Source organism: Haemorhous mexicanus, chromosome 2 (genome assembly GCF_027477595.1).
Source record: "Haemorhous mexicanus isolate bHaeMex1 chromosome 2, bHaeMex1.pri, whole genome shotgun sequence".
NCBI lineage: Eukaryota > Metazoa > Chordata > Aves > Passeriformes > Fringillidae > Haemorhous > Haemorhous mexicanus.
Genome location: NC_082342.1, coordinates 47,436,639 through 47,461,570, shown reverse-complemented (window position 1 = coordinate 47,461,570; position 24,932 = coordinate 47,436,639). Strand labels below are relative to the sequence as shown.

Here is a 24,932-nt window from a genome sequence, read left to right as displayed (position 1 = left end):
CTCATCTGTAAAGCTGATGTTTATTTAAAGGCAGGGAAACTGAAAGACCTAGTAATCACCAATTTAAGGCAACACAGAGCTGGCATCAAAGGCATGTGAAAAACAGCACATGGACAATCTTAAACATTAAACAAGCACTGGAAAAAGTCTTAGAGGCGGTGGAAAAAAGGCATTCTCATTAAAAAGAAGAAAACAGAAGCTAGCAGAAACTGACCCTTAAAGGACATTCTTGGAACAAAACCAACACAAGAAACCAGTGGACAAAGATCAAAATGATTCCTTTCCCCACTTAGACCTGAACATAGTGAGTAGGTTCTAAGGATAGGGAAGTTTTTCTAAAGCTTTTCAGTGAGTTGGTTTAAACATGTACATGGATGAGAGGCTGGACATGAACTGTCCATGTGCTCTCACAGCCCAGAAAGCCAAACATGTCCTGGGCTGCATCCAGTGGTGGGCAGCAGGGCCAGGGAGGGGATTCTGCCCCTCTGCTCTGCTCAGACCCCATCTGCAGGCGCTGCATCAGCTCTGGGGTCCCAGCACAGGGAGGACAGGGGCCTGTTGGAGAGAGTACAGAGGAGGTCAATGAAGGTGATCTGAGAGCTGGAACATTTCTCATGTGAAGACAGGCTGAGAGAGCTCAGAGTATTCAGCCTGGAGAAGAAAAGGCTCTGGGAAGACCTAATTGTGGCCTTCCAGTCAGTCAGCTGGAAAGGAACTTTTTACAACGGCATGTATTGGGCAGGGCAAGGGGCAAAGGCTTTAAATTGAAAGAGATTTAGATTAGTTTAGATTGAAGATTACAAAGAAATTGTTTCCTGTGAGAATGGTGAAACTGAACCTACACATACACAAACACATACAGCACAAGATAAAGGTAGCACTAATTCAAAATACAGTTTCAACAGAATTACAGGATGAATGAAGTTAGTTAACTAACTAGGTTAGTTAATGTTTAAAAGTAATGTTTAAAACTGTGAACTAAATTTTAAAAAGAAATCAATCGAAGTTACACTGCAAACCATGCTAATATATTCTAGAGAAAAGTAGAGGAAAATGGGCAATGATGCCCTTGATCTCATTTTCTGGCTGCTTAGCCTTTGAAGGGATGATGCCAGCGGAAAATTCATTATCTATAGAGGTCACAGGATCCTGAGCTGTCTTAATGCAGCCACCCATAAGGAACCACCCAGGTCAAACACCAGGAAAACCACAAAACCCAGGGCTCCAAGCACACTGCAGCTGCAAAAGTCATGCCAAGGGAAACACAGAACTGCCACAACATGGCTCCCTCCACACCTTTCTCCTTTGAGCCAGCCTTAGCCCAAGGCTGCTTTTAGTGCTCTGCCTAGGGTTAGGGGTCTGCAAACCACAAAGCCCAGGGCTTCTGGGAGAAGGCAGAGAAGCCCCGCACGTATCTGTGCCTGCTCATGCAGGCACACAGCAGTACCGGGATCCTCTGCAAGCAAAGGGTGCAGCTCCTGCCAGAAGCTGCAAGGGTGCCTCACAGCACCTTACACACAGAGGTCAGCATTTTGGGCAGTTGTCCCAGTACATCCTTCAGCAGGACAAGCACCCAGGCATGGAAGCTCCCTTACAGCAGTAGGGCCAGTAAAGACCCACTTTAAGGTTATGCCAGAACTACTTCAGCCTTCACCCACAGCTGTGTCCTCCTGGCATTCATCTGACTAGTGTGTACACAAACCAGCTGGTTGGAGCCTGGTGCTTGTAACATCAAGGTTGTGGGATCAATTGCCATATGGGCCATTACTTCAGAGCTGGATTCAATAGTCCTTGTGGGTCCCTTTCAACTCAGAATATTCTGTCACCTGTGATCTCGTTTTCTTATTTTTCACATCAATGAGATGAGGTCAAGAACTCTGATTTTGCTGCAAGACTCTTAGAAAACATCCAAGGACACTTCAAGCTCTAAGTGTAGCCCATTCAGCTGCTGAAGTGAAAGATAAACAAGCAAACCCTTGCCTCCACTGGCACCACAGGGAGACCAGATGGACGCTGCTGCTGAGGCTGAAACAGGATGCTTGTCAACCCACTTCTCAATGTCCATCCCCATTATCTTAACAGATGTGCATCTGGAGCATAACAACAGCACTGCCTGCACACAAAAGCTATAGAAGAGACAGGCTTTCTAACAAAGTAATACTCCCTGATTTATTTTACACATCTCTCCATCTATACTTTTCTTTGCTGTTCAGCTGAGCACTCCTCTCAGCAGTAACCTCCTTCCCTTTATATTTTGCTCCTACGCTGGCATACTCTTTACGTGAGAGAATTTTATCATTCTCACCCAGCACCACATTAAATCAACTGTACACAGGGTAATCTGACAAATTCCACCTCAAAGTGCAGGACTATTCAGGTGCTTTATTTAATAAAGAGCATAATCCTGCATTGCAATTTTTTTACCCTTTCAGATTACTTCCTTGGAAATATGATGCAACTTTCTTTTAGAATTAATCTAATGACTTATTTCAAACTAAAAACACTGTTTTTCATGGGAGCATTTATCTTCAACCATACTGAATGCCTTGCGTTATATAACATCTATTTTATAAAATAAAAAAAAAAATCCCTGCAGAGTCTTCCCTTTCTTGAGCATATGTTATTCAATGATTTATTACAACACACTACAACTTTTAGAATTATTTTATAAAACTATAAACCAAACATGTTTAAATCATAACTACTCTGCCATCAATAGAAATCACTTGCAAAAGCAGGGAGACGGAGCCTAGAATTCCATTTGGAATGGGGCTGCCAAAGGAAGGAGTAAGTCCTAGGGATACCCTGAATGTAAAAGTGCAGTTTGCAATGATAGCCTGTTACAACTGAGACAAGAAGGAGAAAAAGTACTAAAGTGAATATGAAATACACTAACCCTAATGAGCAGTAAGGCAGACAGTAGCCAAAGATGTGAACTCGTAAGTCACTGACAGATGAACACCAAAGGAACCACACAAGCACAATCTTGGGAAGATTCTCACAGAAAAAGAGAAAACAGCTTACCTATGCTTATCAGCCTCATGAGAAAGAGCAAACTCAAAATGAAGTATTTGAAAGGTACCATGAGACTGAGCAAGAAGACCAGAATATGGAAAAACCCAAGGTCAGTGACTACACAAGGGCCCTATGATGTAGGTATGAAATGAGACATATTTAGGATCCACTCTACTATTTAATGTGTTGGTGAGCGTGCTTATCAATCAAAGGAGCGAGATCTTCTTAGTCCTGCTTGTGAACCTCAGCCCTTATCAGTCAACAAGAAGAAATAAGCTTGTGCTGCCTGTGCTGGGCATGTTTATGTGAGTGCAGCCTCTCTTGTCTCTGTGGATGTCCAGAGTGTGTCTTGTGTGTGCTCCTCTGTGCAAAACGTGCAGGGGGCTCGCTCTGCAGCCTGGAACAGCAGCAGGCTTCATCAGAAACACCTGCACATGAAACCACCTGAGTTCAAACCCAAGGGATCTGGGTCCCTTACCAGTCTGCAATCTCCCATTTTCAAAAATGAATTTTAATCAGAATTCAATACACTCTTCATGAAAATGAAAGCTATTTATTTTATTATACTCCTTAACTAAGTCTGGTACAAAGCATTTTTTTCTTTTAGCCTTGGAAACAGTTAATAGAGTAATAATATTTGGGAGAGCAAACACACAAAGGGTGAAACATTGCAGTGTTTCCTCCTAATTAAAATTATCCACTATGCCACTAACAAATGCATTTAGGGCGTAGGAGACAAACCAAAGAGATGTATTCTGTTTCAGTACAGTTTTAAAATAATTCTGTATTTTCTACTGAACTAAGAACAGCACAAGCAAAACTTTGAGAACATATAGCCATAAACATCAAGTGGTACAAATCAAGATCATTTCGGTGGCACAAGGGCCACAAAATACCTCCAGATTCCTTAGAGCAACATCAGTATCCCAGGAAGATTGTGTAAGGAGTCTCAAAAATACAAAGTATATATTAAATTTAAAATACAGACTTGTGGTACAGTGCAGTACCTTCTGAAAGATCCCCCGTCACCTGCAGTCTAACTGAGTCATCTCTCTATAAATACATTTGTTTAAGGTCTTCTAGGGAGGTACAGAACTACTGCATCTTGCAGTATCAGACCCCTGAAGACACTCTCAGCTTGATTTCTACTAATACTGCCCAAATAAAATTATATTTTAAAAAATAGTCTAGCCTTCTTCTCACACTCAACATTCAAAATTCACAGCATACCTTACTGGTGGGAAAGAGAGGCAAGAAATAAGGCTCCTATTCATTTTCCCTTCATTGCCAACGGGCATTTTTCTGAGCTTGAGTTAGTAGAGGGAAAGAAAGGTTATTAAGAAGTGAGATGAATCCCTCTCTGCCACTATTTTCCTCCTAACAACACTGCATTTTCAGTTGAAAACTTGAAAAATGGAGTGCCAAAACATGTTCTGAATCATTTATTCACTTTTCCCTTTATTGTTGTTTATAACATTATACACATTTCAAATGGCTTTCATTAAATAGCCATTAATGCAGAATTCTTTTCACATCATCTTGATCAGTGTTACTGTCCTTCCCTTGTGCTCATCCACTACAACTTACTTTGCTTCCAAAACTTCAGTAAGCATTAATTACACTACAATTACACCTCAGAGTTTTATTTACTTCTATCCATCTGATTTTCAGTTTTTCCATATTTGCAGAGCAAGGAGAGGATAATAAAATGTGAGACTCATGAAGGAAACCTAATTATAGTGGAGATGCTTTGCAAGTTGCCACAAGCCTTAAGGCACTGCAACACACAACTCTTCTAATCCGAGCATCTCATGAATGCATCAAAACATTTTTCTGATCATACAGGAAACTGTGCTCATTTAAATTACATTCACAAATGGATTTAAAAGCAATGGCCTGTGGATACTTCTGAATAGTTCTGTTCTTCATCAGAAACAGTTCTGCAAGGAAAGTTCATAATAAGCTTATGTGCCATGTTCCCTTAAAAAAAAAAAAAGAAAAAGCTACTTTGGAGATGTTTCGATTTTAAGAAGTTCACTTTTTTTCCCAGAGACCTCTAATCTTCAAGATTATACTGCAGAAACCATAAGAAAGGGATTCTCAATTGAAGAATGACTTATAAAAGTACAAGCTTTATGAAAACACTGCTTTTTCAACATCCACTCATTATCTAAATCAAAACCTGAACCCACCTGTAGATAAAAAAACCCAGATCAAATAACATCTGCATTTGTTTTGTTATTATAAGTCACCATTTCAAAGCCAATGTAGAGACTTATTAACTCACGTTCAGCTTGAGGGGACTTTATGATTGTATGTAAATAACCAAGTATCAGACTATATTTGATTAATTAGAAAGAAAATGCATTTGTTTCTAGTGGTCTGCTAATCTTAATAACTTTAATAGATTTGGCATGTTTCAAAACTTGATTTAAAGGGGAAAAAAAGAAAAAAAAAAAAAAACTGCCACACACACACACCAGGAAACTACACCAGGCAGTAGGGAAGAAAAGGAATTAAGAAGAAGAAATATGAATTAAGATATATTTCAAACTTGATGTAAATGAAGGAACAGAAGAAAGTTAAGTTGATGAAAATGTTAACCATAGCTTTTTCAAAAAGCTAGGAAAAAGAGTTGTAGGAGAATTCAGCAGCCAAGTCAGAAAACCAAGAAACAGAGTTGTCACATCTGATACTGGAACATGTCAAATGGACAAAGATCTTCAGCAGTCGGCTTGCAGGAAGGAAATTTAAACAAAGATAGGAATTAAATAATTAGCATTACTGCAGAAAGGACAGGTCAGATAACAGAGTTCGTGTTATGACATGGTGTATTTCGGCTCACAGTGAAGCACAGAGGATTTAAAAAGAAGCAATGACAGTCACAAGTGATGGATTTAGGACTTTGTATAAAGGGTTCTGCTGAATGCCAGCAAAGGGATATATAAGATGGGATTAAAGTATGTGACTTTAAAAAGCTCCTCTTTCAATGACACAAGAAAGGGCACTAAGACATACATGCTTACACAAAATCCAAAGTCATGAAAATAAAGACTCCTAGTCTTTTTACTGCTCTCACATCCTTTACTGGTAACACACTTGAATATTTATCTTTTAGATTTCACCCTCTCACTCCAAATGAGGGCAAGAAATAACTTAAACCACTTGCCTGTCAGGCTTACATAAACAACCAAACTTTTAATAACAAATTCAATCATCAGGCACCTGATCAGGCTTCCGCAGCATGGTCATGATACACAGACTTGCACAGTTCTTCTTTCATATCACTGAGATGTAAGCCAAAGATTCAGACTCAACTAGTATCTGCTGCTGAGCAATTACCTTTTGGGAAAGGAAACCTTATGAGGCGGGAGAATTTTTAAATACCATTGGGAAGTCACTGTGAAAATGGCCATGTAGCTCGCTTTTGTCGTGAGGCAGCTCAAATTTTCCCCTGACATTCTTTCATTAATGAAGGACAAATGACTTGTACATCAACAACACAATAAATTCCAAAAACATCAGTGAAAAAACAATGACTGAAATGGCTAAAATAATATTTATCTATGACACTTACCTATGATTTCTGAATTATGCCACAGAACTTCCCCCTGCATTGTGAATTTTAAAAATTACACATTTTCTGGTAATGAAAAAATTGAGTAGTATCTTCTCTACCTAGGAACTATGTAGCTTCTTCATTAATCACTGGAAGAAGGCATCTTCTGGTCACAGAACCAGGTAAAAATGATCCAAAAAGAAGGAGGTATGCCTGTCTCTCCTTGGATGAGACAAAATAGCAGGGCTGAGCATATTTTCCCTATAATTACTACTACAGCTGTTACCTAAGCAGCAACAGATGACTGTCAAGAATCCCAAACATAAATGGATGACTTAGTAATAAGGAAGAGCAAGAGAATCAATCTGTATGTCAGCCTTACCTGTATTAATTAATACATGAAATGAATTGGTATCCTGAATGCCTTTTGTAGTGGAGAAAGAGATTCATCTTTAACCACAAAGGTTAGTGAGACAATGGGACAGCAAATGAGGTTCTATCAGAGTAATACCTACCACCTTCCTGCCCTTTCTCTATTTGCAAGTTTCATCTTATTTAAATTTGGATGCTATAATTCAAAACTGTTATAAGACTATTCAAAAAATTAAATGACAATCAGGTAACTGAATACTTCATTATGTACAGAGAATTTATATATGAAGTATTTTTCACCTCAAACTGTAAAGTTTCAAATAAAAAAATCTGAACAATGTCAGATGTGTGTCAGTCATGCAATGACTGAATGGCAGCCCTTAATACTAGACAACAATTTCACAGGATGTCAAACAGAAGTCATCTTCTTTTATTTTTTTTAATATATTTCCTTCTTTTTTATATACTATCATTTATTTATTTTATTTCATTTCATAAAGGATAATAGGTGGAGCGTGAAAAATACTCATGCACTAATCTTCAAGAAGCTCCACGTATGACATTTTCCATAATTAAAAAAAACCCAATGACATTGATGTGGCCAATCTGTTAATTTTGTCTGTCTTAGTTTTGAAAAGAGGCATTCTCTTTTCATAGTACCTCCACAGTTCAAGTATTTTTCTTCAATGCAGGGAAATATGTGGTCAACATCATTTGTTCCCCTCAGCACTATAACAATGAAGCTGTGCTAACAGACCAAGAGATGAAGTATTTTATCATTGAAGTCTGATGTCAAACCTACAATGGTGTTACTCAAAGTGTATGAATCTGCTAGTGAATAAGAGATTGACTGCAAAGTCATAGAATCAGTCTCTCCTTCCCTGTTCATTAGGTGCATCCTTGAAATCTGATTGCATTGTTCTCTGTAAACTTGATTATTATTTCACTTAGAGCACAGCAAACATGGTTTCTTTTCACCTCCTATCAACTGGAACCCTTTGCTAAAACTGATGTGAGATTTTTTGTATTTGTCAAATGACTGCAACAGGACTAGAGGAGCAGACTCAAATTAAAAGTGTGAAGTATGCTTTGACATTAGCTAGGATACTTCCCAGGCAAAGTATGACTTGAAGCTTTCACAAATTCCTTCCAAATTATTTTGTTCAAATTCAAATCCTCACAAAAACTGGAAGATCTTGCACTAACTACTTCCAATCAGTGGAAAGTCAAACTAAATTAAGTCAGCATTTACAGAACAGGACAATAAAGCAACGCTTTCTAACACTTCGGAAATCTGAAGCTTTGAGTATAAATCAGGCCTTTAACAACACACAGTCCTGGAATCTTACAAGTATCCATTATCTGGAGAATGCCATACCCATCTCACAATCACTAAGAGAATGACCCCTGAGCTCAAAGGCACAGCTGTGTTCTATTCAACAGGTACACATCAAGGTCAGAAAACCCTGCTTTGGTCCATAACAAATAATAGAGAAGTAGGTGGAAAACTTGTGGTCTGCAACTTTTAAAGGTTTTTAAACACCAGAGAGAAGCCAGACTGCAGATACTGATCTTTTCAAGTCACAGCCAAAATCATATCATGTAGTTTGAGCAATTCATTAAGTAAATTCTGATAGCCCTAAGCACACTAACACAAAAAGTTAACACTTTGGCCTAGCTGAAATGTGACACTAAATGTTGAGCAAATGGTAGTCTGAAGACATTTCAGAGATACTCCTCCACTGCCACCAGGTTTTAGAGCACATATGCCTAATAATTCTTCTGGTGAAACAAACCCTTCCAGTGAACACTGCTTAAAACAAAAAGATACTCCTACTAAATTCACCAAACTTTAAAGATGTAAATAAAATTCCACTGTTACCAACACTTAATGCTGAATAAGGCTTTGTGCTATCCAGCTATTAAAAGTTTTCCTGTGAGCAGTGTAGTTCTGATGAAATCTAAAGAACTTAAATGAACTTGTACTACACTTATTTCACAATGTATTTAAGCATTTTCCCTCGCTGAGCAATCCATACCACAGTACTTCTGTACTTCAGTAACTGAGGCAGAAATCAACTTACCCTATGTTTTTCCTTTACTTTCTTCCTATATTCTTCTTTGTCAAATTTGTCTTCTTCACGCAGGATTTCTTTGGCTTTATCTAGGTTGATACCACTGGCATCATCTTCCTCATCTGCTTGTGCCAAACTGGATTTCTGCACAGGTGGCCACTGCTGCACTAACTGAATTAGAGATGTCAGCAAGAAAAATAATGGTCAGAATAATTTTTTCCACATCACACTTTTGGTGTCTTAAATATTCCAATACATTATTTTTTCACACCAAATAAAAAAGTCATCTGCAAAGGAAACAAATTAATAAACCTTATTTAACACCACATTCAGTTTAAAATTATTATTTTAAAGTAAGTGTCTCCATTAGATCACATTATTGTTTAGTGAACTCACTTCCATCTCTTCCCTTCTTTTGTCCTCTTTCCTGATAAGAACAAGTAATTTCTAATCCTGCCATTCATCTGGGGAGAAAAAACTACCTGCTCTCAAGAAACAACTCTCAGAAAAAAATGTGAGTAAATCTAAACAGTACCTTTCATGTAAACAATCAACAATCCAACATATTAACCAAGACAACAATTAGACAAGCCTTTATTCCAGAATCCACAAAAAAAAACCCCCATGACTGCAGGTTCATGTTTTGAGGGAAGCAAGGAGAACAGACATGGAAGGGTTTTTTGATTATTGTACTAAGACTGTATTGGAAATGTTTGATGATTCATGCTCATGAAATGTTTGATGGATGACACACTGAACACATCCAGCTTCCCTTAAATATCTGAAACTCTGAATTCAAGACAAAGACTATAAATTCACCAAAAAATATCCCCATCTATCTTATGACCTAGTAGCTTACACCTCGTGGTATGAGCACACACCTTCAAGGGAAAGTCTTTGCAAAATCATTCTTGCTCATGGATTGGTAGAGTACTAACTCTTGAAAGGAAAGTACAGGGCAGAAAATATAGAATGCTTTTCAGTACAAATACATAGCCAAACACATTCAGGACTCCCTAATGCACACAGGTTGTTTATTTAACAGGTACAGATAAATCCAACCCATTGTTTCACATCCTTTTGGAAAACTGAGTCTGTGCAGTTGTGTTTTCTAGAAAGATACATTTTTAGAGGACTTTATCAAAGAGAAGCACGTGGAATAGAACAGTAAAATTTCAATGCACAATTTTACACAGCTCAGGGAGGAAAAAAAGCAAGAACAACAACCACAGATGCAAATTTTGTCTTTCCTTAAATGTCACCCCTTTTCTATTACATTGCTTTTCAAACTACAATCTTTGTGATTGTTTTTCTCTCCACTCTTCCTCCTTTTTGCTTCATTGCATGGATACCTAAAACATTTCCATATGAATTTTAAGTTGAGACAACAGCTTCTGAATATCTAAAAATGTCTGACATTGTTTTCAGTCAATGGGGCAACCTCTAAAACCTTTTACATTCTGCCTAATGTTAGTAATTATGCATATGGCTACACTCCCTTCACCTGCAATATAAAATGCTTTATTTTGTCAGGAAAAAACACAAATTATATACTTGTAAAGGTGACCCCTCTTTATGCCTTACTGAAATTATTATAAAGAGGGGGAAAAAACCCACCCTACTTTTATCTTAGTGCTGGAAATGGAAAAACAACATGCACAGCATCTGAAGCTGTGAAATCAAATTATAGAAAAGTTCATGAAATGTGGACACTTGCTAGTGAAGTTATTTCCACAGGGAAACCCTAGAGTGACCAGCATCCACAATAGTTCCTTTCAGTATAAAGTCAATAAATTTTTGTTTTGCTCTACTAAAAGAACAAATCAAATAACTGGCAAATTTCCAAGCACTGCCACACCAGCACCAGTAGGCCAAAATTTGGTACTTCCTTAGCTTTTCTAACAAAACTTTTAATCTAGAAACAGTGAATTCTGGGAAGAAAACCAGGGTCTTATTTTAATTCCAGTACATTAACTCAGGACTTGGAGGAGCTTTGGCAAACAGCTACAGGAAAATTGGTTTACATTTCTGTGAGAAAAAAACCCAAGCTCTTGATTCCAAGATGGAAGATAATAGGCAGAAAAGAGATACAGTTCTGTACATCCACTTACAGCTCCCATACAAGTATCTTACACATACAAAGATGAAAAGAGGTCAGTGCTCAACATTTCTCTTTTTCTCACTGGAACAGAACTCTAAATGGAAGCTGAACTCTTTTGCAAAAGGTAAGCCAATTACAAATACCACATATTTTTTAGACGTGTGTCTTTTTATACAGATATAAAATACATTTTTGATATTATAGAAACTACAACTTCAATTCCCACCAAAATACAATTACTTTTAAGTGATCTTACCTCTCCATCTTCAGTAAAAACTATTTTTGTGTTAACTTTAAATTTCTTCTTCAAGATTTTTTTGGCTTCTTGGGTCTTAGTCGCTTTTTTCTTCATCTTTAATTTTGACATGGTCTGCATAAAAGATAGTAAGGTTTCTTATGAGTTTTTTACTAGTTATACAGTATAAACCTCAAACTTTCTTAAAAGTAATTAGATGAATGAAAAATTAATTCCTAAAACATGAGTAAGACTAATTTCCAGTAAAAATCAGCCAGCAAACCTTTCCATAAAAGCACTTTAAGCAGGATGCGTCATCAGAAATTCATTTACTCTAATAAAAATTTAGCATAATTTAAATCCTGCCAGCGCCAGGACACCTGGCTCATTCAAATCTCACTAACCTTTTAAAGACAAGGACACTAGATTCACCAGCTTATGCTGCTAGCAAGCTTCATCAGACAAGAAATACAGTATAACTGACTTGAAGCCAGTACCTACAACTGATCAGATACCAATTCCATCTCACTTGTCATCACATTGTCCCAGGCACCACAGAAAACCAGTCTGAGCTATCTGTGTGCCAATGAATGCCACAAGTGGCCATGCACAAATACTCCTACTTCATAACTTTTGTCTCTTGCAGAACATCCAGAAGGTGTTTAGAATTAAATCCCATTTAAATATCACAAAAGTTACTAGCATCATAAAAGAAAGTAGTGAAAAAAAGCGATGAAGATTTCAGAGCAACTAATGAATGAATCCACAGAAACAGTGAAATGCACAGATGGCCTCTCCATGGTTCCCCAAGGCACTCATGGAGTGGCAACATCAAGGAACTAAAGAATGTGGAGATTCACCACCCCCAACTGTTCTTCCCAAAAATCTCCCTTCAAGAAAAAAGGTTGAATGTGTTCTAACATCTACCAGGGCACAATACACAGAAGACATTTTAAGCAGTAACTGACATTACAAAACTATTTTATGGCAAAAATATTCTGAAGGAATATGTGGAGACTCCATAGGAGAAGGCCCACAACTCATTCATCATCCCATAAAGACTGTAATCTCTCCTCTACTCAGAAGAAAAGTGCCTGAAAAACAGTCACTAAACTGTCTCAACTTCTAATAAATAACAGAAAGCAGTCAAAGTCACAAGAAAGAAAAAGAAAAAAACTGAACTTTTTCTCACTTTCATTTTTTATTTTGGTCATTTTAATCAGTTTCCACATTCTATACAAAATACACCATAAAAAGAAGCAAAAAAACATTAACTCAGAAAGTCACTGTCATTATGGTCAGCACACTAATGCACTGAATTACGAACTATAAAAGAGAAAAATTACAGTTCTTCTAACAGGAAAAATGGCTTGTGACAGCTACTGCCTGTGATATCAAGTAATGACCATATCTATTATAGAAAATAGTAACAGTGGCAGCACTTTTGTCCTCAGTATTGTCAAATGATTTTTGCTGCACTGTGCAGCTACCACAGGTTAGGTACAGCTGTAACAGCTCAGAAAGCTGTGCTCATTACTGCTGCTTACCCTACAAACAAATTGTTTCAGAAGCTGCGTCAGAACAAAAATATCACCTCAAAATACAGACCACTTAGTAGAACAACAGGAGCTGTCCAGAGGAAGAATTTAAAGAGAGATGTAATTCAAGGTGGTGGGACAATACTATTCACTAAACACTACCACAGCATTTTCTTTCAGCTGCTGCTTTTGACTTTCTTTTTTTTAATAAACAGACCTTTATTTCTGCACTGCCAGTATTACTGGTACCAGCATAATATGCTACTATAAAAAAATTACTGTAAGATTGAAATTGGTACACCAGTATTTTGCAAAATTGTATTTAACTGTGAATTTCAGCTGTTTACATTTCTTAAAAAGGGTTTTCCCAACTAAGGAGCACAAATATCCAATCAGCTGTCTTTACATGTACAAGCAGGCAATGTTTCCAGTTGTACCTTGTTCCCCCCTCCTTCCTCTGAGTTTGATACAGTCAAGTTGCATGGGAAAAAATGGGATAGTACAAAGTTTCCAAACAAATAGAAGGAACAAGAGGAGGAGAAGAAAAAAACAGGAAGCTAAATTCCCTCACTATAGACTCAAAAAGCATAGCGTAGGATCAGTGGGTGAGTCTGGCAGATTTATAATATTCCTTGTGTAGCATTACACAAAGGGATCAAGCTTTTTAAAACTTACAGAAAAAAAGGCATAAAACACTTCACACTCTTTAGATAATTAAACTGTGGTTTTTGTTAGGACACTGCATTGGGTTTGCAAAGCCAGCTTTTGGTACCAGGGGGGCTGCAAGGGCAAGGGTGACTTCTGTGAGAAGCTGCCAGCAGCTTTCCCCATGTCCAGCAGGGTCACTGCCAGCTGGCTCCAAGAGGAACGTGCTGCCAGCCAAGGGCCCATCAGAAGTGATGGTAGAAAGGAAAGCCTTTCTGATAACATATTCAAGTAGAGGAAAAGAAAGTTACTTCACAGATGTAACTGCAGCCAGACGAGAGTGCAGTGAGAACTTGTGAGAGGAACAGCCCTGCAGACACCGAGGTCAGGGCAGAAGGAGGGGCTGGAGGTGCTCCAGGCATTGAGCTGAGATTCCTCTGCAGCCCACGGCACAGACCACAGGGAGGCAGCTGTGCCCCTGCAGCCCCTAGAGGACCATGGGATGCAGAAATCCACCTGGAGCCTATGGAGGAGATCCACACCAGAGCAGGTGGATGCCTGACAGAGGGCTGTGACCCCATGGAAGGCACGTGCTGGAACAGGCTCCTGGCAGGGACCTGCAGATCTGTGGAGAGAGGAGCCCACGCTGGAGCAGGCTTCCTGGTAGGACTTGTTACCCATGCTGGAGCAGCCTGTCCTTGAGGATGGGCCACACTGCTGCAGTTCGCAGAGAACTGTTGCCCATGGGATGGATTCACATCAGACAAGATCATGGAGAACTGTCTCCCATGGGAGGGACCCCACAGAGGAGCAAGGGAAGGACTCCTTTCCCTAAGCAGTGGCAGGAACACCATGTGATGAACTGACCACAATCCCCATTCCCTGTCTCTCTGTGCCACTGGGGAGGAGGAGGTAGAGCTGAGAAGAAGGGGTACAGGGAAGGTGTTTTAAAGGTCTGATATTACTACTCATTATCCTGCTCTGATTTTGTCAACAATAACTTTAATTAATATCTCTAATTTAAGTCTGTTTTGCCTGTGATGACATTTGTTGGGCGATCTCTCCTGGTCCTTATCTCAACCCACAAACGGTTCGTTATATCTTCTATTCCCTGTCCAGCTGTAGAAGGATGTGACAGAGAGGTTTTGGTGGGTGCCAGGCATCCAGTCAGGGCCCACCACTGCACTGGTAGTTTAGCTTTCTGAGCACACTTCAAAGCTGATGGCTATCAAGGCTCCTTCAGCTTCAGAGACACTCCCCTGACTGACTCACAGTTTAAGACCAGATGGGCTCAGATATCAAACATTTTCATCACAGATGTAGGCACAATTTTCCAAACTACATTATTTCAGTATTCAGCAGTAGAAGAAGGGACCTTTGGTGTGTTAGGGCAGTGGTTTCTGACATAGCTTCCCTGTTCCAAGGGGGGTCTTTGGTAGTCCAGGGTAAAAGTCAGGCTGATCAGCCATGGAGTGTATAGAGTCCTGGGGCTACTGTGGGGTCACATACATGCTGCTTTGATTCCCTTCTGGGGATCTCTCTCACATTCTTCTGGAGTCCCTACATAATCTTAAAGTGTCCCTCGTCTGTCACTTAACCCTCTTCCTCCATGTGTCTCCAGTAGCATCTTTCAGAGGATCTATTCCCCACACTCTAAGAGCCTCTAGCCCTACTTCCTGCTGCTTTATATTGAACATACCTCTGGCCAGATGTTTCTCCAAGTTGCTTAAGTCTTGATGCAGGATGGGTTGTTTAAATCCATCTGAGCTCATGGCCTCCTCAACGACCCATGACATCCTGTGACCCCCTCACCCCAATTTCTAATGCTGCTGCCTGGCTTGGCTTTGACCTCACATTTGAAACATCAATTTCCCATCGAGCAGGAGTCTGATTCATCTATTTTAAAAGTGAAACACCACTGGATATGAAACCTCAGGCTTTCCTAATCTTCAGTGCTAACCCTTGGTTCCCTCAGCTTTCACGCCACTCTGCTTACTCATTTCCCATTTTCATCTTTTGTACTAGGAGATAGTTGAGCATGGACAAGCAGCAGACTGACATTCTCTGGGGCTTCATCTCTTTTCTTCACTAAGAGCTCACCACAGTAGCAGGCACCACCAACTGCTGCAGGTTGCCAGAAGATCCCTGTCAGCTGTTAACCTTAAGTTCTGTAGAGAATACAAAGGTAGCAGGAGTCCTGACTCCTCTCTGCCCAGTGAACACTGGAATCTGGGGTCACAGGCTGTGCAGGCAGAAGTATGATCACATCAGCAGATATAAGCGAACAGAGGGTTTCTGCTGAAAACTAGACCCTGCTTCTAGTGCCAGAGCAAGCAATGGGCCTGGGCATTTTAAAGTGAGCTGAGAGGGCACAGCTGTGTCCAAGCTGATCAGCTCATTGCAGGTCCTGCTCAACTACTATTTACCTCAGTAAATCCCTTTCTAAAGCTGAATTATTCCATCAGATAAGCCATTGATCCAAACAAAACAGCATGGGTGATCTGGGCTCAGGTTTTCACATTGCTGTTAAGAAACCAAAGGAATTCTGCATTTGAACTCAAGTTGCAAACAGCAGTTTAAGCACCAGCTGGTGCACACCCCCCTCTCTGTCGATGAGAAGAGGCTACCCGCTGCTCACCAGCAGGTACATTCTGCCCTATGCCCAATACAACAGGCCTTCAATCTCATATTTTCTTCTATAAAGATGTGGCAATAGTTAAACTAATCAAACAAAACCAGGGCAATAATTAGCCCCTTTAAAATTATATATGACACTTAAACATTATAAATTAAGAGCCACTCAAGTTTATAAAAAATCTATAAAATGTAGGATCAGCTGCAGAACTGGGGGATTTTCTACTGTTACTAATCTAAAGCCAAAATTTCTTTTTCCTTTTGTACATGCCAGATGGGTTGCTGGATTATTTAATGAGTAACAACAAAACCTAGCTCTTACAGGCACAGAAAATTCAAACATTTTGATATAGAATCAGTAACAATACAGCTAATGGAAGTTCTTTTCTCTTTTTTTCCAAAAAGGAGTGAGCTTTTGATTTCTGGCTTAAAACATCTGATATTCTTAAGCTGAATCAACAACAAAATGTTTTCTAAATAAAGATACCGACAAGTTTAAGAAATAAGATTCACTATTTTTCCAATTATAATATTTTCCTGAAGAGACAGGGCACAGAAACACAGCCATCAGTAAATTTTGCTATTGTAATATTTTTTCTTATTAATACAATTTTAAAGTGGATAGATTTGAGCATGTAATACTCAGTAACTCAGGATCTAACAACAGTATCTTACCACAACCAAGACAAAACACATGTACTTTGACTTGGAGTGTTTCTCAACATCAACTTAAAGTTACTTTGTTTCTAACTACAATTTTCTTTTTTATTTCACCTCAACACACCTCTGAAAGCAAGCACAGAACACTCACTACAAAAGCTGCCTAAAGACAGGATTACATTACTGTGCAAGGGTAAAATATCAGTAGGGAAAAAAAAGTTAGAATCAATTCTCCAGTCCCGCAAGCTAAAACAAGCATTACTGCATTTCTAGAGGGTTTGTGGGCTTTTTTTCTCCCTCATACTTGTATCATACAATTCCTAGGAAGAATGGTGCATACCTGCATGTATTTTCCAGTCTCTCCCAACATTACTCTACCAAGAATTTAACAGCAACTGCCTATGAGAAATAAAAATCAATGTGGGACTCAATTTCACAGACTTGTTTTGTATTTCTTGAAGAAACTGCCCACAAGAGAAGCAAGTATTATCACATTTGCAGTATCACCAAGTACATCAGTCCCTCTGTCGAGCTGCTGCGTTCAGACTTGGATGTCATTGCCACAGAAGGCTTGCAGACTGAAGCTACCAAACCTTAGACAAAGAAAAGCACTGGGTTCCTCTTTGTGCCATGGAAAGCAGAGATGGTTTTCACCCAGCAGGCACCACAGAAGTTTGAAAATACTAACTATCCTCCAGTCACTAATCTAAAACAGCCTCACCATAAAGCATTACCTCCCAACTCCATAAACTTCCCAAATTCAGACCACAAGGCTTTGATTACCTATGATGGAGGAGAGAGGAGTTTAGAGGGGAGAGAAGTTTTCACTTCTTCTGAAAAATATCTAAAATATCACAGAAGCAGCATTGAGTTACAAACTTCACTCCTCACACACAATTGCTATAGATAAGACAGAAAACATCAAGAGAAGCAAAATAGTCAGACTCTGAAGTCCTGTCTGTTTTACTTCAAGCACCTACAAAATGCTAAACACCAAAAAGCTTCCTCTTGATAATACAATTTGATTCCTATTGAGTATGGAGGACCAAAGAGGCAAAAATCCCAGGATGGGGCATGACCACAAGGGGATGCAAGGATGCTGCTTTTCTTCATGATCTGTGGTAGCTAGGTGGTCTTTATTTTGATTTCCAGTCCACTCCTCTAAACAACAGCTATTTCTATCCTTCCTAACTTCTGCTGACTGCTCACAAATCTTGGCCCACTTTGCATTGTTGTAAATATCAGAACAAACCAAAGCCACTGAGAAGTAGCAGGACAAAGCTGCTTCCACAGAAGAACTTCCTCAATCTTCCCTAGGAAAACAAGCTCCTTTCGTTAGCCTGTGTTGTTCTACTTTTTATGTAATACAAGTGCAGCTAATTGTGCTTTGGTGAAGTATTCTACATTTTTACTTTTTAATAAAAGTTAAAAATTAGGAAGCTTAAGTTCACAGACACTATCCAAACAACTTACACAGCACTGGTAGAAGTCACTGAGGAAAGCTTTTACCACAGCAGTTGTGAAAATATGAAAATAGGTAGACATACTCTAAAGAAAAAAACAACACTCCTTACATGTTTTCTATTTGCTTCTCTATGAACTCCTGTATCACATTAATCAAACATGAAGACCAACATGATCTTCCATTTTTCAAGTGGTGACTTAAATTAAAAGGCTGGTTGATGTGGGTCTTGTTGGTTTGGGGTGTTTTTTCTTCAGGGTGTTTGTGTGTGTGTGTGTATGTGTTATTTTGTTTTTTTTCAGCTAGAATAATGCGATATTTCCAGCAAGACACTAAAAAACCAAGAAGCTGAAGTTATTGGTTGGTAATTCTTTACATAATACCACAGTTTGATCAGGGAAATTCTAGACAGCTAAATTACCTGGTACATCTATTAATTATTTCCTTTCTAAACCCAGTGACATAATGTTGATTTTTAAAAGAGACCATTTTATAGGAGAGAAAAACTTACATCAACAATTGCATATGGCTTTTACAGTAACAGTTATGAAGGAAAGATCCAGGTTGGTATTCAAAAGAAAAACAGCACTCTTAGCACAAAGAATAACCTAGACATGAATTATTTCAAAATCACAGCAACAGGAGAAACAGAAGTCGTGTAAATAACAAAACATTCTAATAACCACTATTCAGTACTGCATGTCGTGACTTAACCTCAGCCAGCAACAAACCACAATGGAGCCACTCACTCACTCACTCCCCCTGCATCAGCATGGGGGAGAAAATCAAGAAGTATAGAAATGAAAAAGCTCCTGGGTTGAGATAAAGACAATGTAATAGCTAAAGGAAAGGCTGTGCATGCAAGCAAAGCAAACAAAAGAATTCATTCACCACCCCTCATGGGCGGGCAGGTGTTCAGCCATCTCCAGCTGAGCAGGGCTCCACCATGCATAATGGCGACTTGGGAAGACTAACACCATCATTCCAAACGTCCCAACCCCTTCCTCCTTCTTCCCCCAGCTTTAAATGCTGTGCATGATGCCAGAAGGTCTGGAATGTCCCCTGGATCAGCTGGGGCCAGCTGTCTCAGCTGTGTCCCTTCCCAGCTCCTTGTGCACCCTCAGCCTCCTCACTGGTGGGATGGGGTAAGGAGCAGAAAAGCCTTAGCAGTAATGAAAACATCTCTGTGTTATTGACAGTTTCCCGCTCAAATCCAAAACACAGCCCCATACTCAGTTTTATGAAGAAAATGAACTCTATCCCAGCCAAAACCAGCAGATCACATTATAGAAAAAGACCACCAGCAGCTCACCACACTACTGTGTTCCAGTTAAAATTGCCTTTCAGATCAAAGAAAGGGACACAGATGAAATAAACCACAGCAAAGACAGACCTGTACTATGGCAACCACACTCTTACACGATGGCTTTGATTACTGTTAGCACAACAGAATACATCAGAATCTGAGTTTCATTACAGTTTTGTGTTTGGGTGCAAGGGTTTGGAGAGAATTGATTTCTTATTACACAATATACTACTATTCTCCAAAACAGATTAAATTAAGCCAGGAAAGTTGAAAATAACTAAATTTAAGATTAAAATTTCAGTGTTCAACATAAAATGCAAGAGGTAGGATCAGAAAACCTTGCCACTTGCTAGAACAACTGGAATAATCTGCAATATATTTACATTATGACCTTGGTACTGTATTTAGACAGGAATTTGCTCTAATTCCTTCTATTTTAAAAAGGTATTTATTTAGGAGATTGTTTTTACTTGTATATAGACTATGACAGCAGAAAAGAAGGAGAAACAGGCACCAGTAAATGGGTCCCTGTCCAGTATTTATCTCTACTCACAGACAAGAGCCGAGCTTAGGTACAGAAATCTTTATTAAATGGTTCTCCAGTGATAAATCTTACTCCCATTTCTGATGCCACATAGCAGCATTTCTCTAGAATACTTCTAAAACACAGAAAACAACTAAAATAATCTCCCATGGAATTGTTACACTTTTCCTAGGAATGAATGCATACTCCATGTGATACAGGACTCTTCATTCCAGCAGCTGGTATCAAGACTTAAAATGGGAGTTTTGGCAAAGGATAAACAGAGATGGAGGATGAAGTTTCTCTAACAAGCAGACAAAAAGAGCAAATATTAAGAAAAATATGTTGATATTGTACATTTACAGTAACTTACTGAACTTCTTTTGTCAATTATGACTTAAAATCATGACTACTTATGCAATGGTAAAGGCACAACATTTTCAACAAAAACTATTCTTTCAGGTTATTGGGGATTCCATCAGTAGCTCTGCACTTCCAACTATGAATTTAGACGAGAGAAAGGATTTTTCTTCCATGCACTCCCATACCTCTGCATTCATTTTAAGAAGTTTAATTCTGCTTTAACCTTCTCTCATTTCTGTACAGGTACTTTAGAAATGCCTGGTTACAATTCCTAATCCTGAAGTACAATTCTTGCATCCTCACAGCAGCATATAACAGCTACAAAATTTAAACCAAATCATGAAAATGTATTTTTAAGTGCATTTCCATCCCTACATTCATGAGAAAACTTTCATGCTCTCATGTTCTATACTGAATAATAGAATGTTAATTTTTAAGCCTGATATAAAATCCCAGAATACCAGAAGGAACCATGAATGAGCAGCATTGCACAATCAATTTTTCATGCTTTTTTTCCCCCCCCTATCTTACCCTCTCCCTCTGCTTTTTTCTTTTTATTTTTTTATTACATATTTCCAACTCCTCCACAAAACAGAAAATGCTTTGGTGAAGAGCCAAGCTCCCCCCAACCCACAAAACAAACATCTGATTTATAGGCTATAAATTATGTAATTGTAAACACAACTCTATCTGTATATGCCAACAAACAGTTTTTCTCATTCATCTGCAAAACCACTGCAGCTCATTTTCCAAATCTTAAAGTATAAGACTATTATACAAGAAATACAGGCCAAAAAAAAATCCCTCTACATTTATTATTATACGATCTAACATGAAAAAAAAATTCACTACTTGAGAAATTTGTGAGTTAAAATAATTAGATAATATCTCACTCTGAAAGATATCTCTATTTAATGCACTGGAACACAGAACTTTTCAGTATAGCTATTGCATTAGGCTGAAAACCTCCATTATCTGGGAGCACAAGCAGCAACAACATCCCTTTCTAAAGCATTAGCCCTTCAGCAACATATGGCCATCACTTCTCATGCAGCTTATTTAAGTGAGGTGTAATAGAGAACACAGAACCATTCACATATTTCTAGGCAAAAACTAAATTAAGTTATAATCAAGTATGCATGGCTAAATGAAGATAAAGACATTCCAGAATACTGTAATTCAAAACCAAACACATTAACACAGTTTTTGTTAATATTCAGCATCTGGGTTGGTAGAAAAAATGTATCTCCAAAGAAACATGTATAAGTCAAGATATTCCAATAACTCAGACTGCCTCAGACTGCAAATATCAAAGAAGTATACAATAATGATCAATCCCATTAGTAACTGCAGTGCCAGATCAAGGCACAAAATGCCTTCATTCCACTCCTCTCTGCCATTACAAGCTATGCACCCTTACAACAAAATCTTTGGACAAAATCCAAAATGAGCACACCAATTCTCCAGGACCTCTACAGCCAAGAGAAGTAGATGCAACATCAATTAACAAGCAAATCCCATTATTTTGTTGACTGCTATTGACCCACCAGAGCTTCCATTTTTGCAAGCAAGAAAAGGCTATCATGAAGATGCTATTTCCAGCACAACTTGGCAAATTAGGAGAGAGCATGATCACTGAAATATTCTGAGAAATGTAATCACTGGGTGATAGAGCCAGAAGGCAATGCTAAGCTGACATTTAATGAACTGATTAATTTGGGGCTTTTTTAGTTAAATAAAGACTGTTGTGTTTAATGTGACTATTTTCCAGGAGTTAGGACAGTTATTCTAAGGAAAAAGAGGAAAAAATACTTTTCTGCATAATCATTAAGGCAGCCAAGGCTTAAATAAATGTCAAAACATAGTTAAAATCATGGCTTAAAAAGACTCTGCAGAAGAAACTTAGATCAAAAGGTGGGATGAGAAGACCAAGCTTTCCTGCTGTTTTTCTTTAAGGCTGAATATATTTCATTGTGTGTGATAAGCATGACCTTCCTTTCTCCCCAGAAAGCCACAGGCCTGGCCCCAGGAACACAGCAGCAGTCAAGGCTGAAGCTTCTCAAAACATTTTGTTTGCTACATTCTCCTGATCTGTCATCAGAAAGTAACAAAAACTTTACTTTGCAGAGAAGTGTATTATCTCAACTCCCTCTCTGCCTCCTTTTGCACAAGCTAAAACCACAACCTATGCCCATTTAATTGCCACCCACAAAAATATTCTCCACAGGCTGTGACCACAAATAAGCAAAGACTGCAGATATTTTGAGAAAAAAACCCTGAGTTTTGGTTATTTGACCAGTGTGTATTTTTCAGCAGTAATTAGTGTGATAACCACCACTGTCTTTAAGAGAGCTTTATTTCCTCTTCTGATTGACCCACATGGCACATCCTCCTCCCCTTCAGAGGCCTCTGGAGGCGATGCTCCTCTCAGTGTACAGGAGCAGACACAAGTGAAGCTATTCCTCTGCCTCCACCCAGACACAGCACTCCTACAGAGAGCAAGAAGAGCCAGCATTGCTTGGTGGTCTGAGAGGGTTTATCTTTGACATGAGGCTTGGTCAAATTTTGCACCAGGGCCTTCCCAGTAACCCCACAGAAAAACAGAACACCAGAGAATTGGAGGAAAAAACAGGAGATCAGCTGAGGGAGCTGCTCACAGCTTCCAAGAGACCCAAGAAGAACGGAGCTGGTTTCTCTCAACCAAATGTCAATCAAGGATAATCTGAACAGACAGAAGCTCTTCACAACTAAAGGCAGAAGCAGGGACCAAAATAATTGCCAGGAAAGATATTTCACATCTATTAATTCTCTTCTTTAAAAAATATTGAGTATTTTGACTTCTTTTTCCACATATTCAATACTGACTTAAAATGCTGCCAGAAGTGGTCCTGCAGTTCTTTTACACAGCTAGTCCTTTGCTAGTACTGGTCCTTCCCCAAAGGGAAAAGCTGCTGCTCCAAGGATGTAGAACTGGCAAAAAGCTGGCACTAAGACTAGAAGGACAAAGGCAACTGAGCTTCCAGCAAAGAGGATATGAAAACTGTCCATTCATTTGGAAGAAAAAAAATAAGTCATTTTCCCCCCCAATTCAGGCATTAAATGACCAGGTAATCCCCAAACAGAGAATCTTCTACCAGTTGTGGTTTTTTGGTTTTTTATTTTTAATTACTCTTTCTTACTGGAAGTAAAAAGTAACAGACTTAGAAGTGGAACTAGCAACACTTACAAGAAACAGTGAAGGGCAAAGAAAATCAGGCTACTCCAGCCCATGACAGGCCCTCAGACTGAGCACAAAAGGATGCAAAGCAGAAAAGCAAGTTTTAGAGGAATGATGGATTACAAAAATGAAATGGAAATTGGAATAAGAATACCTTACAGCACAAGAATGCCAAAGGCATATTTGCAAAAAAAAAAAAAAAAAAAAAAAAAAAAAAAAAAATTCTTGACTTTTTAGAAAAAGGCAATATAACAGGACTAACTAATTCAACTTTCTGTGGAACATTTAACATAATTCATGCTAAAAAGTAATAGTTAAAGTTTCAAAAGTGGTCAAAGAGATTTAAGAGAGGTCAAGGATTAGAACTGCTACAGTGACTACAATGATCTGTGTTGAAAGACAAATTACCAGGGTGCTACTGATTCTCCTCAGGCAGAACCAAGCTGTCTGCTCTGTGTGCACCCCTAGTTTCTCAGGCCAAGTCAAGATCAATGTGGAACAAACATCTGTCATTAATAATACACAATGTCTTAAAGTTTATGGCAGTCAATTAATTGCACTTTAAAACTGAATCTCTCCTCCTGAGCTGCATGTACGACTTTGCTACCGGCTTGTAGGAAAACTTATGTTCTGGTTATCCTATCTGAGCCATAATACTCAGATTTTAAAGATCCTTGGAAGAAAGTCAAGCTGAAATCAAATTAGTAATTATTTCTAGAGAAACACACTGGACTTTCGAGATGTTCAGAAATTAACATAATCTACCTGTTATAGTTATGTATTCATCATAAATTAACTTTGTATGACATTACATACTCTTCTGCTCCCTTAAATTTAACTGCACTAGTTGTGAATAAATGTGGATTCTATATTCTGCATAGACAGAAAAATAAGTCTGCAGGGATAACACATGAAAAAATGCCTTGTTAGCTATTCACCAAAATATATATCTTAGACCTAGACATTTCTTGTGCTTGCTGAAAATCCAGAAAAATTTTACACTGAAGTTTAGCAAACCAGAGTCAATGGAAATGCATCACTGAGTTTAGTAAAAAATGCTCTGAACCCACCAAAGGGAAGACAGGTGGCAGTCATCCCTGCCTTTTCCTCATTGTAACACCAAGGCCAGCACTGCAGGAAAGCTGCATGAAAGCACAAGCCAAGAGAATAGGAATGGCATTATGACTGGAGCTCTAAGCACCAGAACACTGACAAGGAAAGGTTCAA

General features: G+C 38.7%; 1 protein-coding gene across 1 annotated transcript in view; it reads right to left on the bottom strand.

The window, feature by feature from the left end:
- The window catches only part of DDX10 (DEAD-box helicase 10), a 153,456-nt gene that overhangs the window by 45,173 nt on the left and 83,351 nt on the right, over positions 1–24,932 (bottom strand). The window contains exons 14-15 of the mRNA XM_059838672.1: positions 11,379–11,492; positions 9,031–9,192 (exon numbers count right to left, since the gene is read on the bottom strand). Of these exons, the coding sequence (XP_059694655.1) occupies positions 9,031–9,192; positions 11,379–11,492 (276 nt within the window). The remainder of the gene's footprint in view (positions 1–9,030; positions 9,193–11,378; positions 11,493–24,932) is intronic.